General features: G+C 45.9%; 1 protein-coding gene across 1 annotated transcript in view; it reads left to right on the plus strand.

Moving 5' to 3' along the window:
• Window positions 1-18,149, plus strand: part of rgs7b (regulator of G protein signaling 7b) — a 79,184-nt gene that overhangs the window by 51,578 nt on the left and 9,457 nt on the right. Inside the window, exons 5-9 of the mRNA XM_028966996.1 lie at window positions 6,669-6,775; window positions 7,725-7,776; window positions 10,434-10,498; window positions 11,274-11,350; window positions 11,659-11,740. Coding sequence (XP_028822829.1) covers window positions 6,669-6,775; window positions 7,725-7,776; window positions 10,434-10,498; window positions 11,274-11,350; window positions 11,659-11,740 — 383 coding nt within the window. The remainder of the gene's footprint in view (window positions 1-6,668; window positions 6,776-7,724; window positions 7,777-10,433; window positions 10,499-11,273; window positions 11,351-11,658; window positions 11,741-18,149) is intronic.

An 18,149-nucleotide genomic window follows, 5' to 3' on the forward strand; every position in this document is an offset into this window, starting at 1 on the left:
ATGTTATGTAATGTATAAAAACAAGATCTGATGCTTTTTCAGTATTTTAAGAACACAATTTTTTCTTCAGTTTTCGTCACCTCTCGTAGGCACTGGATTATGTCCTGTTTAGCACATCTGCCTGTTGTAGCCAGTGCCCGCGTGTAAAACCTTGGCAGTGTCTTAAAGGAAGCCATATCCACCTACTCAGCTTTCTGTACAGGTGCACCGTGCTTGATAGGAAAAGCAAAACGGGCAGATTTGTAAACTGGGGAAATCATTTTTTTTTGTGTAGATTTCCTCCTGAAAAAGTGGATAATACTCATATATAAACGGCAGCTTTTTTACACTTACGTTGTGTAGTCACCCGGACGCCCCCCAGATTCCTCTGGGTGTGGATGTATAACGTCACGCCTGCAACGCAGCCCTGTTCTGTCCTCTGCGCATCCTCATGCCTCACCGCGCATTGTGTTGACTTGCTGATTCACTTGTCCTATCACAGCTAAGTAGTACTTTCCTCTTCTGACGGTTTTTGGTTGTTAAAGATGCGTTTATTTAATTTTTCACACATAGTGAATAATTGATAAAAAGTTGATGCACATGCAGTGAAGTGATTGTCATTGTGATGCACAAAATGGTGCACGAAATGTGTCCATTGCATTTAACCCATCAGTCTTAGTGAGCAGTGGGCAGCCATGAAAGGCGGCCGGGGGGGCCTCAATGTCACCTTGAGGGTTCGACCACTGCCCAGGTGTGGGCGGGTAAACTGCATGCATGTGCAGGAGGAACACTACACCTGACAAGCTGGTACAATTGATATAAAAAAGGCACTAAGTACAGGTTCAGATCCAGTGGAGCAGAGTCGGGTTAAACGTGTTGACCGGTGGCGGGATTTCTAAAAGTGGGGGTTCGCAGATCGTGGGTCAGCTGGTTGAGGTCCCGAGCCTGTCATTAGTTCTGCTCTGCAGGAGTGTGATGACAACCTTCATTGGTTCCCCCTAATAATTGGAAGGATCCTGTTGGCCTCAGCGTGCCGACGTCCTTCAACAGCTGTCCTCACATGCACGTGTACACTTTAGCAAGTTTAGGTGCTTCCAGAAGTGCCGTCAGCAGCCCCGCTATTCTTCTTCTGTTCATTGACCATGGTGGGGAATATTTTGGAGGCGCGACATAAGCTGCAGTGCATGGGTGATGCTCACAAATGCCATTTTGGTTTAGAATGTGGTCACTTCTTGTGTTTATCAATTCATTTTTGGAGTTGATCTGAAAGTTGTGAACACTCTCCAAGTGCCATGAAAATGTTGCATGTGTACATACCGCCACCATTCCACCATGATTTGAGTGTCCCATCATCAGTGGCAGGAAACCTTACGTTCCTCTGAATTCGGGATCGGCCCATTCACTCCTTACCTGGGTCCTGTTCAGTTCTGATGATCACGTGACCCTCTTTGAAAAGGCTGTCTTTGTGACCTTGTTGTGGCATGGCAGGCACACATAAATGCACAATTACATTATACGCCTTGCTGTTTGCATATAAGGCGGCGAGTGATTCTCCACGTTTTGACGCACTGTTTTCCCGTGCCATGAATACAAAGAGGTTCAGTATTCAGGTTTCAGAGCTATTTTCTGCATGCATGAAAGCCTTGACAAAAGCGCTATTGAATTACGGGGATTTATTTTCTGCTCGCATGAATGACTGAGCTGTTTGCGGGAGCAGGTTGAATGTTACTGTTGTCTGATAGACTCTTACGTCGAGCTCTCAGTCATTGATAGATTTTGTACAAGGGCAGTACAAGGCCTTCTTCATACTGTCTTTCAAGCCTACGGCTTTAAGTGTAGCTTTTTAGCATATGGTATTAGCCTAGTGGGTAAGACACTCGCCTATGAACCAGAAGACATCAGGTTCAAACACTACAATTGTGTCCCTAATCAAGACGCTTATGTCCAAGTGTCTCCAGGGGGACTGTCCCTGTAATTACAGATTGTATGTTGGTGACGCCTAGGTGCCATGGGGCTTGCCCACCATGATTCGGTCCTGATCACTCACAGGTGCCGGCAAATATGCCAGACCGATCAGGACCCTTCAAAAGGGACTTTATTATTCTGAACCGAGGCGGCTCAGTGTTATGCTGATTTATTTTTCGTTTTCTGATTAAAACCACAATTTCACACAAATGTCAACCGCCTGTCCCTTCATCTCTGACTACACGTGACATACATTGCTCTGTATATTGGTGTCTGATAAATGCTGTAAAATGTGATTGTAAATTTTGATAGTTTTTTTAGGTAATTAGTACATTAATTTCTTCATTTAAATATTAGCTATACATGACTAGATAACTGTTAAATAGTCATCCTTGCTAGTGATCAATGTGTATAGGTTTTCTTTTTGTAATAATAACAACAATAATACAATTATTCTAAAACAATTAGCCAGCCTTCAATGTGTCAGAAATCCGCCGGTCACTGCACTGCTGAAAATGACATGGGGCGGTCCTAGCCTGTTTGGTGCCCTGTGCACCTTTTTGGTGATGCTCATGATACCACCCCCATCCACAATGCTGCGCAGGGGAAGGTCCCCTGTCGCCCATATTAAAAACTGCTTATGGAAATGACTTACAAATAACAAACCAAAAATACTGCATTTGCCCCCTAGTGGCTTGCAGCAGTACAGGTCATTTGACTATGTTAACATCGATTAAAAATAAATAAATTAAAGGTTAAAAAAGTTTTGGAAGGATTCTTTACTTTACTTTACTTAGTGGATTCACAATTCCAAAATGTGGAATAGATATATAAAACAAAATTATATTAATTAAGATAAAATAATATTTTATATTAGAGTTCATCTGGAGTGTCTACTGAGAAAAATGTAGTTCATAACCCTGATGCAGGGTCTTAAATTTGATATAAGTGGCCTTATTAAGGCCTTAAAATGTCAATTTTGCTTCCTTAAGCCTGCAAAAACCCTAATTGACCAAATGATTACATACACACACACATATACACATAAAGGGTCAGCTTTCTGTTTATGGATTAAGCCTTGTTCCAGACCAAAAAAACACCTTTGAATGGAGACCTGCATAGAAATTTCCCTGTGCTTAGTCCACCAACGGGAAACTGATCCAAAGTGCTTTACCTTTAGATTATGGTATGTGGTTTGAGATGCAGTAGGGGTTGGCCCCATTGCTTGTTGTTCATCTGAAATCATAGATGCAGGAATGTGTGAAAAATGTGTTTCTGCTGTTTGCACATTAGTGCATACGTGTAGATCAGCATATGTGTTTTGCGTGTGTATGTGTGTGTGTGTGTCATTGAACCCCATTATGAGCTCTCTGCAGCATGCAGATGGTTTGAAGTGCTTTTGCTTTTTGAAAAGGGAACTCGAGAAAAAGAACAAGTGTTTGTCCTTACTGCCCCCTCATTTCATATCTCAGCACTCCCTGTGTGAGTGCATGTGTATCTGTTATTCTGTATTCTGTATCTGTTCATTAACATGCCATTCATATGTATAAGAACATTTTCATAACATATTCTCCAATAAGTAATTCAAGTGAGTTTTCATGAATCCATTGAATAATGGATTATAATCAGGGGTGCACATAACTGGTACGCAGTTACGCATGCGCGACAAAAATTAGGAATGCGTAGTGACAATTGTGTCACCACGCGCCTTTGCGTACTTGACCATCACGTTTTCAACACCACTATCTCATTTAATCTTACACGTTGCTTGTCACCAACTAAATGTCCAAAAAACAACAGACATTAAGCAGCTTCTTTGGCGTTTCGCCACCAGCTAAGAAACGCCAACCGGAGCCAGAGCCGAAGAAAAGATTTTTTTCGGAAAAGTGGCTCCAAGATGTGCAGTGGCTGGAAGCTAACAGTGAGCGCACTGAAATGTGGTGCAAGATTTGCCGCTCGCATCCACATATAGCAGACAAATCAGGTGCGTTTTACAGGGGCTCAAAGAATTTTAACCATCCTTTATTTGAGAAACATGAAAAGAGCAAGGAGCATGTGAATGTGGCGCAAGTCATTGCTAATAAACAAGCTAGCCGAGAAGAAATGTCCAGTCGCCCGCTTAATAGATGGCGAGACAAGCTAAATGAAGAACAGCAGCAAGCTCTGTCTAATATTTTTCTCCTCGCTTTCCATAAAGCTAAACACGCACGTCCCATGTCTTCATATTCTGAGGATATTCCTTTACTGAAGCGGCTAGGAGTAAATGTCGGAGTTGCATATCATTCACGTGAAGGGGGCACACGAATCGTGCAGAGCATCGCTCACACCATCAGCGGGGAGTTACGAGCCAAATTGCAGTCTGCCGAATTTTGGGGGCTGCTTTTTGATGGATCTGAGGACATCACAAAAACTGAGCAGGAAATCGTTTACATTGTGTCTGTGTCCAGCAACGGAGAATTTACGTCGGACTTTCTTGGACTGATTGAACTGGGTACTGATCGAACCGCGCAGGCCATAACAGACGGACTTGTGAGACTTTTCCAGAACGCAGGCTTGAATGACTGGGCAACAAAGTTGGTCGCTGTGTGCACAGACGGGGCTGCTGTCAACGTCGGTATGTACAACGGCGTTGTGCCAAAACTCCGGCAACTTGCTGCAGTTAGAGAATCCCTTGTGCACATTCTGTGCACGGCACACACACTGGAGAATTGCTTAAAATCAGCTGATCGCAACGTTCCTTACTGTGAGACATTTAATTGCTCCGTGGTCAAGCTGCTGCAGTTTTATTTGCAAAAAGGTGGAGCAAAAAAAATAGCTGCCCTGAAGAAGCTGTGTGAAGAAAATGGGATCCCCTTTGTGAAGCTGGGTAAGTTTCATAATATCAGGTGGTCTGCATGGAGGCATGAAACACTGTTAAAAATATCAAGACTATTGCCAGCCATTAAAATGCAACTGGCTACGAGTGATAACAGTGACTTGCAGCATATCTGTACAGAGCGTTTTCAATGCTTTCTGTCAAACATGCTTGACATTGGCAACATTTTAAAGACCACATCCATTAGGTTTCAGAAGGAAAAGCTGATTATTGGAGAATGTAAGGATGAACTCATGGTGGCCATTGGACAGTTCACCCTTCTGCTTGATAGTGAGGGCCACTACAGAGCACACACTGTTTCTAATGCTGATGCTGACAGAGACAAGACAAACTTACTCAGGGGGTTAATTGAAGAGTTTGAAATCAGATATGACTCCCTCAAGTCATGTGATCATTTCTTAGTATTTGATCCTTCAACATGGCCTCAGGAAAAGCAAGACCTCCACATTTTTGGAAACATAACTGTTTGCAGCATTCTCAAGAAATATGAGGCCATCTTGCATCTTGACAAAGACACCACTGTGACAGAATGGATGCGCTTAAAGCAGGCAGGAAAACGCCTGGGAGCCTCTTCTGTGTATGACTTGGTCCAAATAGTGAATACAAGTAACCCAGATGCTTACTCCAACATCAACAAGGTGGTTAAGCTGTCTCTTACACTGCCTTTAAGCAGTGCAGCTTGTGAGAGGGGATTCTCACATCTCAACTTGATAAAAACCAAGTACAGATCTCGTCTGTCACACGCTCATCTCTCAGCCCTGTTGCACATTCACCTGTCAAAGCAGACCACAGAGACATTTGACCCAAAGCCAGCTGTTGACCTGTGGATGGAGACCGTTAATCGGAGGCTCAACCAAGGACAGGCAGGTGCATCTGCAGCATGTTCATCATCTACCATGCAGGAAGCTGAAGCAGAGGTCAGTGGGAGCAATACTGAGGAGGACAGTGAGGAAGACTGCACTTATTAAGACCACGCTATGTATGGGGTGAGTACCAAACACCATTTCCTGGTACTCACCTGAGTAGCTCACTAAAAATATTATGTGCACCCCTGATTATAATCTTAACCTTATCAGTCTTCAGTGTCATTTAAGGAAGCTCCAATTGGTGGAACTGCCTGATTGCAAACATTTTAATGAATTAATTCTGGTTAAACTTAGGCCCTGTCCACATGAGAACAGTTTTCTCTAAAATGGTAACTGTGCACACAGATTTGGCGTTTCTGGGCACCCCAGAACGGTTATTTTCTGAAAGGGGGCCCAGTGTGAATTTGTCTTTTCCTCGTCTTTCTTGTGACGCATTATTGTCATGTAAACTCACCGGGGGACACCCTGGGAAGGCAGAAGCAGTTCATTCTCACGACATAATAGAGTCGACACTCAGCCATCAGTTCACATCAACACCAACTCAACAAGACCCAGCTCAGCTATATAAAGTAAAGCCGCTGTCAGACCTAACGTGGCATGCGCTGAAATAAGATGTGGAACTTGGGGAGGTACAGCACCACTTACAGGTATGGAGGGGGGTTAAAGCAGCATTCATCGACAACATTTCAGATATGTTTGTTAGAAACCAAAAAACAGAAAAGCGTTCTCATGTGGACAGGGCCTTACACTACACAATTTTCACTTCACTAATCCCTTTGTTTTCTGTCACTTGTTTTATGTCTTTTTTTTGGTAGCAAGGTGTCATTGGGGCCACACTTGAAATGTGGCCTTGTCACACTGTCCAGTATATCTTCTAAAATATTGATGGTGGGCCTGTCACGGTCCTAGAAAATGCAGTGGTTGTGAAATAGACTGTTAAGCACCGACTGCTATTCTTTTTCTTTCTTTTTTTTCTTGATCAGTGGAGGCCCTGCATCTCGGTACATTGATGGCCGCCCACGGCTACTTCTTCCCCATCTCGGATCATGTGCTCACCCTGAAGGATGACGGCACATTCTACAGGTTCCAGGTAATAAAGATGATTCTTTACGAGGTAACTAGCCACGTTTCCATTACAGAGTCACGTACAAAGCGTTATCTAAAGTGAAATTTAGATGTGACAAAATATAAACAAATGTGCCATTTAAATGGTGTATGGATGTTATTCCTGATGTCATTCTTCCTCTATTCATACATATTGTCCCATGCATCGTAGAGCATCATGTGACCAATAAATGCATGTTAGTTTTGTTTATAATGCAGGTGTTGCATGTGCTGTACTGAACACTGTAATGATTTACCATGAAGTTGGGATATTAATATAGCTTTCCTCCTTTACTAATATCCCCTGTGCAGGTAGAGAAATGTCCTTTACAGCTTTAAGGTTTTAAATTCAGCCTCCTCGATTGATACGCAGAGTGCCGCTCCTCCCAGATGTCACAGTTTGATAGCTGAACCCAGTTGGTGGGCAGATAATGCCACAGGCCATATCAGACTGACACATTGCTCATTCATTTTCCATTTATGCGAATGTATCATCCACGTTTCACTGGAAAACCATGTTAGCCGAATTACATGACTAATTATTGACTAAAGTGAACAGTTTTTTGTAGAGAAGGATACAATAATTCCCTATCCTGCCCTGATGCCAGCTTAGAAATTCTGTCAGGGTATTCTGTCCTGGTGCTTCTCTTTGTAACAACATAATGGTTCCCATTTACGTCTGAGAAAAACAGACTCAATATTCTTCATATTTTTAACCAGGTGAACGTGCTTTATTTATTAGGTGAGTTAACGAGGATTGAGGGGAATTAGAAGTCTTTTTTTATTCCTGGGAATTACAGACTGTTACATGTGGGGAACAGAACGCTTTTCACAGTAAATGGCTCACTACATGTTTCTTTGGCCGACGGAATTGCTTCGCACGCATCCTTTAAAAAAAAAAAAAAAGCCCAGCGTCTCAAACTTCTCTTTTGCAGACCCCATACTTTTGGCCCTCGAACTGCTGGGAGCCAGAGAACACCGACTATGGTGAGTGATTGAGGTCAATCACACAATTGTTCAAATTATAGGGCATCGTATGTCACAAAAAAAACCTATTTCTATACAAAAACGTTTTGCCTCCTTTATGCCGTAAATTGTTGTAAACTGTGGTGGTCTGTATTTAAACACAGTATAACCTGCCATTAACTTTATTCTCCGTACTGTGTGATTCTGAGAAATCATGTACTGATGTGTGCATTAAACAACGTTAAGGGACCACCCAACATTCGACCATATAATAAATACATATATTTTCTGCATTACCTGGATGCCTATTTCAAAATAATTGCCAGCCTTGTTGAAAATGGGAATATTATACCTTTTTATGGCTTTTTTTTTTTATGCATTTCCTCTCCCAGACTGTAATTTAAGGGGCCGGGTGCCAGCATTGTGGGATAAATGTCATTGTGCAGCATTTGCAGATAAGTGCATCTGTGGCGTTTGATTTCCTGTTTATGGACGTGCGAGCGTGAAGCAATCTTGCGTTTTTTGTACGTTTTGAAATTCACGTCATTTTGAACATTGGACAGAATTTAATGAAGTCAACTGCCTCACACCGTTTCTGTTCAGAAAGTCATTACAGCTTTGATGGCCCCCGTAATGATGGTAGAACAACTGAATGAAGATGTCATATTAAAATATTGTGTAGTTTAAGGGAATGTATGCTGTTTATACATGATTCAAAATGTGTCTAATACAGTTTAGTGGATCTTACAAAAGTCATAGTATGTTTTAGAAAACATGAATAATAAAACGTTGTTCAGTTTATCACAAATTTATTCTCAGAAAATTTTGTAAATGGCCATTGTAAAATATAAAAATATCACACATATATTTGAAGTATCATCATATATACCACATTATAATTTTTGTCTCACCCCTAATATACAATAAATTTACACAGTATATTTCAAATGCTATTAAACATCTTGAGTTTGAAGTTTAGGATCTCATATTTCTCATGTAGTCTAGCTGTACCAGCTATTACTGGTACATATAAGGAATAATGAATCATAAGTTGCCCCCTTTAACCTTGCATGCTGCATGCCTCTGTGTAAATGGGTTTTTCGGATACCCTGTCATCTTGTTGAAAGTTACCGCACTTTACTGGTATATGCATGCCTAATTAGCCTTTTTTGAATAATTAACCCACTTACCACTTGCCATGTTTTTTTTCCCGCTTGTACACGGTATGCATGTTTTACCCCCCTCAGCCACAAGGCAGAGTCATTTAAGCATTTAAAAACAGCACGCTCACGGAAAGTGCTCGAAGGAATCGATACAGAAAGTGTTTTTGGAGCTTCGTCAGCACCAGCTGCCACATTCAGCGTTAATGGGCCAGTGGTGGAGCCACAAGGCTTGGCCTCCTTAATCACACGTTTCCTAGTGTCTGATGTAATCAAGTGCAATATTTTACTGATTCACCCCCCCCCCGTTCTTGATTTCTTCCAGTCAGTATATGCTGACCCTCAGCTCATTTGATGAGAAAAAAAAAAATGCACCGTGGCTAGAACCCTTAACTGCAGGCAGCATTACTGTATAACTTGTACCCGGACTGAGAGCTTTGTCTGGTCTACTAAAACATACTATTGATTTGATAGAACATCAAGAGAAAAACCTTCCTTGCACAGACGAGGAAGTGTTCAGTACCTGTAGCTAGGATGTAAACTTTATTCTTTTAGAAACACATTTATTTCAGAATAAAGCTCCCAGCATTTTGTTATTTGTTATTTCTTATTATTTCACACCATAAATTATGGCAGAAATAAATGCTTTTTATATGTTCCTGTATGCGAAAAGGTTCGCTTCTCTTTATATAGTTTCAGTATTCTACTGGGTCATGGGTGTAACCTGACTTAATTAAGTGTTAATGATGTCATGTATATAGACACAATGAATGATGTATTAAACAAAATTATAGAAAAAAATGTCCCTCCTCTCCCAGCTACAACTGACTAGTTTATCTTATTTCCAAAAAACCTTTAATAGACGATGAGGCGATATCTGATATCTTATGTTTATGTATTTTGCAATATTCTGAAATTTGAAATCAAAGGGTCGCTTATATCTATAAAGACTGATGTCATTTGCGTACTAGGGAAGGAACGTCTTGTCCACCATGATTCTTCAGCTGAGTAATACAGCACCTTGTAATGGGCTCCGCCGAACAAGACGCTCTGTGCTGTCCTCCCTTTGTTCCCGTATAGGAAGCAGTTTGTTCTCAGTGGGGATTAGTTGTACTTTGAAACCGACGCGACTTGTTAAGACACCTTGGACAAAGACATAAAAAAGAAGAAGAAAAAAAAATCAATGAACAGATGGAGTTGGAGTTGGTTTGTTCTTTGATGCTGAAGCTGTGGCGCTCCATCAGCTCACATTACTGACGCTTCTGATAATTTGATAATTCCCCACTTGGTGACCTCTGCTCGGCTTGACTGTCATCGCGGTTGGATTGAGAGCGATGCTCCCTGCAGGGCGTACAATGCTCAGTTCCACTGACGATCTTTGGCACCTTTCCACCCAAGTCCCGATGAGCCAAATAAACCAGTCCGGCTGCAGTCTCGCGGCCTGGCGGTTCTTGCTCTGATTCTGTCTCCTTGTCTGTGCTTCTCTCTCCTTCTTCACGTGCTGCTCCGGGCATCCAGCTGTTTACCTCTGCAAACGAACAATGCAGAACAAGGCCAGGCTAGAGCTTGCAGACTACGAAGCTGTAAGAGTCTGTTATTTTGTCATGTCTCTGCCATGTATTTCCATTTTCAGTTTTTTTTTTTTTAGAATGCACCAATCAGCCACAAAGTTGATGTTTTGGATCTGAGTGACTCTGACAAGGCCTAAATTGTCAGGCTAGATGACTGGATAAAGGCCTTTTATGCTATGCAGTGGTTACCTGCTACTAAACCTGGCACAAGGAGCAGGGGCAAGGCTGCCCAAGCTTCACTGATGAGAAGGGAAGACTTGCCCATATGGTCTGATGCCACAGAAGAAAACCATAATGCTGGCTATGATAGAACGGTTGAATGATGCACTATGGGAAGGCAAGGTGGACGAAGTAGTGTGATGATACTTTGACAACACCACCTACCCACAGGCTAACCCCTTCATGCAAACACCCTGCAAATATTGTCCAATAAAAGCAGGGTGTTGTAAAAGCCTCCAAATTTCCCAAAACTCAACTTGGATGTGCAGGAAATCAAATCTGAACGTGCAAATAACTTGGTTCCAGATACTGCTGGACAGCTTATAGAGTCCATACCTAGTCCATACCTCAACAGGACATAGCTGTAGTGCCTGAGACCTACACTGGGTTTTATGTTCTGGCTGATTGGTGTTTTATTGACCATGTTTTGATTAAATATGGATGACTATTCCCCCACCACCATTGATTCAGGCCAGTTGATAAGCTAACAATGCGCTTTTATATTATGGGCTAAGTTAAGGCAAGCTAAACTGTGCTAAGCTTCTGTCCTCTGCCATTTCATTCCCAGGAGAGCTTGGCGAGGCTACAGAGAGCCTTCGCACGGAAGTGGGAGTTCATATTTATGCAAGCAGAAGCACAAGCCAAGTAAGTGTCTGACGGCCATTCATCACTCAGCCAATCAGGAGCAATCAGAAAACACCCCTCGGCAGTAATTGCAGTTGTTTAAGTGGCATGTGAGAAGGGTGCTCCAGCTGGGGGAAAGAAGGTTAAAATTTCTTGAAGAGAGTGTCACCTGAATGGAAAGCCTTGGCTGAAGCACCAGCCTTGGATTACTAGTGGCATAAATTTGTGCTCTACCTTCGTTCACATGGTGACCAAAGGGGCCAGATATGTGGTCGGTTTCGTCCAGTAAACATGAAAATCCTCATCTGTGTTCTCTTTTTTTTTCACAGGGTTGACAAGAAAAGGGACAAAATTGAGAGGAAAATACTTGACAGTCAAGAAAGAGCCTTCTGGGATGTGCACAGGCCTGTGGTAAGATGGCTGTTCGTTATCTTCTCAGATAAGCGCGAGTTGGATGCGGAATTGAGTCCGGGGGTGGGGGGTTCGGTGCAAGTACAGGGGAATCGTAGGCCTTTGTGGTAGTCTGTAGGGGAGAGCAGACAGGATCGGGGCTGCATGTAGTGAAGGCCATGCTTCATGGAGCTCCGGAGCAAAAATCCATTTCCACCATCCCGTCTTCATCAGATTAGGTGCAGCAGTCGACCTGTCAGCCGACCAGGCCTCCAGCTGTAAAATGTGCCATGTTTCGACTGTAGGGGCGGTCCCCAGAGAGGACCATGTCTAGCACTTTCTCTTCTTCTCTAACACTTTTTTTCCCTGTTTGTCACTTTTCTTACAATTTTCAACACTTTTTTTCCCCCTTTCTGTCACAATTTCTTCCTGCTTCCTCACACTTTTCAGGGCACAATTAGAGCAACTCCTTCTCCATAGAAGACATATTCTGGATCTAGACTCAGTGCATAAAAAAAGGGATAGTAAATGTGGACCAATTATTCTGGATTTCCTACTGTTGATACCAGTAATTCAGAAAAATAATTCTAAAATTAGTGTAATAATTGACCTACAGTAAAGAAACTTCTGTATTTTTGTCAGTACTTCGTTGGGGTTGAAGTTTGAAAAATGTAAGATATGTTGGAAATGGAAATAATTTGCATCAGCACACCTTCTTAATGAAGAGCTGGAAATGTTTTTTGTCTGGAAGATATTGATAGTTGCTAAACTGTTCCTTTAAATCAATAGTATGTGTAAAATCACATCAGAAGCTTTGTGGAGTATCAGAATTCAGTTCCCCGGGGCCTGTGCCACATGATATATATTTCCACGGTGCCGGTTTTTGAAGGGGAAGGGTGCTTGTTTAGGATTGCTCCAGATATGACAGCAGAAAATGTCATTGTTAATCCAGATTAGTCTCTGAAGGTTTGACAGTCTGTGTTGGGAAGCATCGTTTTTTTTGTCATTTTCGAATCCAGCTTTTAATGAAGACAGGGAGTGATGTAAGACAGTTCCTCCCTTCTCCGGGGATCTGAGGCTAATTACTCCGATCCTTTAGTGTCAGGGACTGCTGGCTGCTTTGCCGGCTGTATACTTATCATTCAGGTTGCCACTTGAAAACGGTGACCTTCAGGAGTTTGTGCTCATCAGTGCCATTACAACAACCACACAGTTGTCTTCATTTGCTTGGCAGGAAAGTTCTAGAAAGCCATGTTTGTATTCTGTTTTTCTTTTAGGCACCATTTCCGTTCCAAATCCTACATGAAAAATGCTTACAGGCGAACAATAGGCTGATAATAAATAATAAATTGCAGGTTGAAAGTACTGTTGGTTTAAGTATTCTGGCTCAGGGTTCTCCAAAATTCATGTCAAAAATGTCAAATGTCATGTCAATTAAATAATGACCTTTGAGCCTGAAGATCTTGATGGTAGCCTGGAGAGTGAATAGAGAATATATGTTAATCCTGTAATAAATATGAAAATATAGACGAAAAACACAGCTTGCACACCAGACACATGGTGCATATTTTCCTGGTGCACATGGTGCATAACCAACATCAAAATTTTTGGAAAGACAGATACATAAGCTATGTAGTTAGCACCATAGTATGGAACATTTGATGAGTAATTTATGACAGTGCTGCAAACAGCACTTTAATTTCAGTTCTTCACGAATTTCCAGTCTTACCTTTCATGTATCTGGATTTTTAATTCCAGTGAGGCCATATTGGACAAATGACTAGGTCAAATGACACCTTAGATAAATAAAATAAGAAATAATAATACAATATTTAAAATATATATTTTATATTATATACCAGAATTTGCAAGGTATATAATAAATCACAGCTAAAAGTGAAAATACAGTGCACAACTTGTAAAATTGAATGTTGTGAATTAAATATTCAACATATGCACAGATAAGCACAGGGGCTACAACAACATAAAGAACCCTATTTTCAAACTGATGCTGTGTGAAGTTCAAAAGGTGTATTTCTACATAAATAGATAAAGCAAGAAAGATCCACGTGGTAGCTATCCGTATCTTGAAGTGAACTACCTCGAACTTTACTGATGTGAACAAGTTACAAGTTTTAAAATGGGAAGGGCCAGATGATTGACAGCATTCATGCATGTCATTCTGAATGATTTATAAGCATTATTATGTGCAAAACTTGAAAAATCATGTTATTTCTTGGTCTATATATGTATTTATGAGAGGCGATTTGATCTTACTGTAGAGAACATTCCTTTGCACCAGTTTGAAAATATGGTAACAGGAGCAGGGGTATCACAAAGGGTAACAGAGGTCTCGTTACCCATAATGGTAAATGAATAGTAAATACATTGCGTATTTGCAAATACAGAAATAGAGATAAAGATTACAAGCATGCCCACACACACACACACACACACACACACAATGCCCTTGTCTGTCAGATGTGGCCCTCTCCTCTCATTAGCTTATTAGCACTCAGCGGGGAGCCTGTGGGCTTAGTGAAACCGAAGGCTCGCACAGCTGCTTTGTCCCCAAGATCAGACCCCTGCTGGCTAAATGGGAAATGGCAGATCCAATTTCAGCGCAAACACACAAAAAAGGGGGCTGAATTATTTATCACGTTATAATTGTGTTACGTCGCGGGGACAGAAGCGTGGGTATTTAACAGACCTGGAGAATTTAGCGCCTGTTAACCTTTCAGCGACGCCGCGGCACAGATGAATATTTCTTCGCCCCTTTATGCTCGACACTGAGTAAGGATTGCAGTTGCAAAAACAGAGATTTAACCTCATTTTAAAACCAAATCACCCTCTTAAAGGCACAGTCAGGCGAGAGAAAAATGATATGTGCACAGGCAGTCCATCACCCAGTGATGCTTTTCTTATTTTTGTACTTGAAACAGGCTGACCTTGCTAGCAACCTGGGAGTGGGTATTTATTTATATTGCTGGCGCTTGCAAATGGCAAGAATGCATTGACGGCCCTTTAAAAAAATGTCCCCTGGAATTTGCATGAACATATAAAACAAGAAAGAACCGCTTGATAGCCATCTATATTGAAAGGAAGAGAAACGTATTACTTTTATTGTTGCCGTGTGTCAGGATTGCCTGCAGCTGGGCTCCACACCGGAACCCAATCCTGACGCCCCATAAATGCCGGAAGTTTCCGCCCGTTCGGGGTCGCTGGCATTTTCGTGAACTCGCTGCACGAACTTGACCTAGTTTTGTGTCATGTGTTTTGAGTTCTGGCAATCGCCACACGCCTACGGGTTAGTTTTAGTTTGTCTGTATTTAAGTTAAATCGTTTTCGGCCACCGCGCCCGTCTTTATTTGTGTTTATTGTTTATTTAATAATAAAAACCCCTTCCCAGTATGTCAGACCTCTGCGCTTCCTTCCCTCGTAAGTCCGTAGTCGTGACAGAATGCCAGCGACCCCCCCCAAAAGCGCAGAGGTGGAAAGCAGAGGAGAAGAAACGCCGCGAAGGACGCAGCCCGGCGCGGCGAACGCGGACGCCAGGGGAGAGACGCGCCGCCCGTTCTGGTGGAGCGTTTTCTCCCCGAGAAGCCGTGGTACGCGGCGCCGCGTGATGACGTCACCCCCGGGAAACTCCGCGAAACCCGGAAGCGACAACGTCGGCGGGTGAGTGGGCGGAGCGAGGACGTTGGCGTCGGCAGCAGCGAGGAAGTGACGTGGACAGCGAGCGCAGAAGATGCGACCCCCACGATCTTCGGCATGTCGAGCCAAGAACTCTGCGCTCTGCTGGCCAGGCTCCCCGTGGACTGGGACGACACGGACGACGACGAGAGCACGGGAGACGAGAGTTGGGCTCCGCCCATCGCACCAGTCTGCGATCGTCGCAAGGTCCGTGGGGACCCACGTCACTTCCAGGGGGGTGAGAAGCGGCAACAACAACGGCGGCGTTCCTCCAGCGAGGAGGTGGGCAGCCTCCAGCCCGAATGGCCAGAGTACTGCCCATGGGAGCTTATCGCGCCATGGGTCCAGGATGTCCGCAGGGTGGACGACCCTTGGAGTCACCGGTGGGAGGACACGGATGACGAAAGCGATGATGACGTGGATTTTCGGTGGGCGGTCGTTGCCGGGATGGCTCCGCCCAGCGTGCGCGTCCGAGATCATCGTGGCGTCCGTGATGACCCATGTGACTTCCGGGGGTACAAGGTGGACACGGACGACGACCAGGATGACGCCGTTTGGGCAGTCGGTGCCGGGATGGCTCCGCCCATCGCGCCCATCCAGGATCGTCACGAGGTCCGTGGAAACCCACGTCCCTCCCAGCAGTGTGAGGAAAGCTGGTGGAAGAGGGCGACGGGAGGTCGCCAGCCAGCAACTGCGCTGCCGGGACTGCCTCGCAGGGAATCCTCCATTCCTGCTCCAGTCGCCGACCCGCCTTCCCTCTGCCCGGACGTTCCCCAGCGAAATGGCAGCGCAGCACCAGCGTCCACACCTGCTGGAGAAGACGTCCACCCCCCTCCACACCACACACCTACCACCATCTCCAGCGACGTGCCCAGCCCCGTGTGGGACAGCCCAATTGTCCCGGGACCCTTCAGTGGGGCAGCAGACACTGATAAGACCACCACCATCCTCTCGTGTCTGCTTGGGTCAGCATGGGGCTGGAGCGCAGCCCTCTGGCAGCAGGGAGAGACAGACAGCAGTTTTCGGGACTTCCAGCAGAGACTGAGGGCGGAGTTTGATCGGCCAGAGCCTGAGCCAGGGATCGAACTCTGCCCCTCCACCACATCCAGCGCCAGTCAGGATCCGGGGCAAGAAGACCAAGCACTGGCGGACGACGAGAAGGTCGCGCCTCCCGAGATCCTGGCTGTGCCCCCTGAGGAGGTCCCGGAGTGCTCAGAGAGGGAACTAGACGACCCTCTCTTCTGTCTGTCTCTGTCTGTGTGTGTGTGCGTGGCATATGTGTCCGTATGTCGCCCCCACTTCCCCTCTTTGTGTCCACCAGATGGTGACCCAGCAGCAGAGCTGAACCCCAGGGAGGGAGTTCCCAACCTGACTGCACCGGTCCAAGGCGAGGTGGACGAGCCCCAAGGTACCCCTAAGTCCAGCCGGGGGGGGTGCTCCCCCAAAGAATTTTTTGGGGGGGTGCAGTTCGGGTTGGGGACTCCTCCTGAGGGGAGGGGAGGTGGGGAAGCGATGGAGCTGGGTCCTCCGGTAGCCAGTGAGGAGGGCGGGCCAGGCATGGGCCTGCGTCTGCCTCCAGAGGGGTGGAGCGCCATAGAGCCCCCGGGTAGGCATGAGGACCCAGCTGGGACAGACAGGAAGAGGGCCTGCTTGTCCCAACGGACGCAGAAGGGGCTAGCCGGATGGTCTGGCAATGCCCCCCCCTTGGCACCAGGGCCGTGCAGCGAGAGGGGCTGCATAGTCCCAGAAGGCACCAGCCTGGGGTGCCTGGAACAGTCGCCGGAGGCTCTGGGACAATCTCCCTGCGCGGTGCAGGGGGTGACACAAGACGTGTCAGAGGGGACATGTGGAGACAGGGCCCACACGTACCCAGATGGATCGGCCCTGATTATTGTGTGCAGGTACGGGAGTCCGGGGCCGCCAAGCGGGACCACGCCGGGGAGCCAGGCCGAGGGTCCGGGGCCGCCAAGCGGGACCACGCCGGGGAGCCAGGCCGAGGGTCCGGGGCCGCCAAGCGGGACCACGCCGGGGAGCCAGGCCGAGGGTCCGGGGCCGCCAAGCGGGACCACGCCGGGGAGCCAGGCCGAGGGTCCGGGGCCGCCAAGCGGGACCACGCCGGGGAGCCAGGCCGAGGGACCGGGGCCGCCAAGCGGGACTACGCCGGGGAGCCAGGCCGAGGGACCGGGGCCGCCACGCCTGACCGCGCCGGGGAGCCAGCCCGAGGGACCGGGGCCGCCACGCCTGACCGCGCCGGGGAGCCAGCCCGAGGGACCGGGGCCGCCACGCCTGACCACGCCGGGGAGCCAGCCCGAGGGACCGGGGCCGCCACGCCTGACCACGCCGGGGAGCCAGCCCGAGGGACCGGGGCCGCCACGCCTGACCACGCCGTGGAGCCAGCCCGAGGGACCGGGTCCTCCAAGGGGAGGATACAGCAGGGCAGGAGCCCTGTGGTTGCCGCCGTCCGCCCCACCGCCTCCACTGATGGTACTGTTGGGGCTCCGAGGACGTAGCCCTTGGAGGAGGGGCTCTGTCAGGATTGCCTGCAGCTGGGCTCCACACCGGAACCCAATCCTGATGCCCCATAAATGCCGGAAGTTTCCGCCCGTTCGGGGTCGCTGGCATTTTCGTGAACTCGCTGCACGAACTTGACCTAGTTTTGTGTCATGTGTTTTGAGTTCTGGCAATCGCCACACGCCTACGGGTTAGTTTTAGTTTGTCTGTATTTAAGTTAAATCGT

The sequence above is a fragment of the Denticeps clupeoides genome, chromosome 2, assembly GCF_900700375.1.
Source record: "Denticeps clupeoides chromosome 2, fDenClu1.1, whole genome shotgun sequence".
Taxonomy (NCBI): Eukaryota; Metazoa; Chordata; class Actinopteri; order Clupeiformes; family Denticipitidae; genus Denticeps; species Denticeps clupeoides.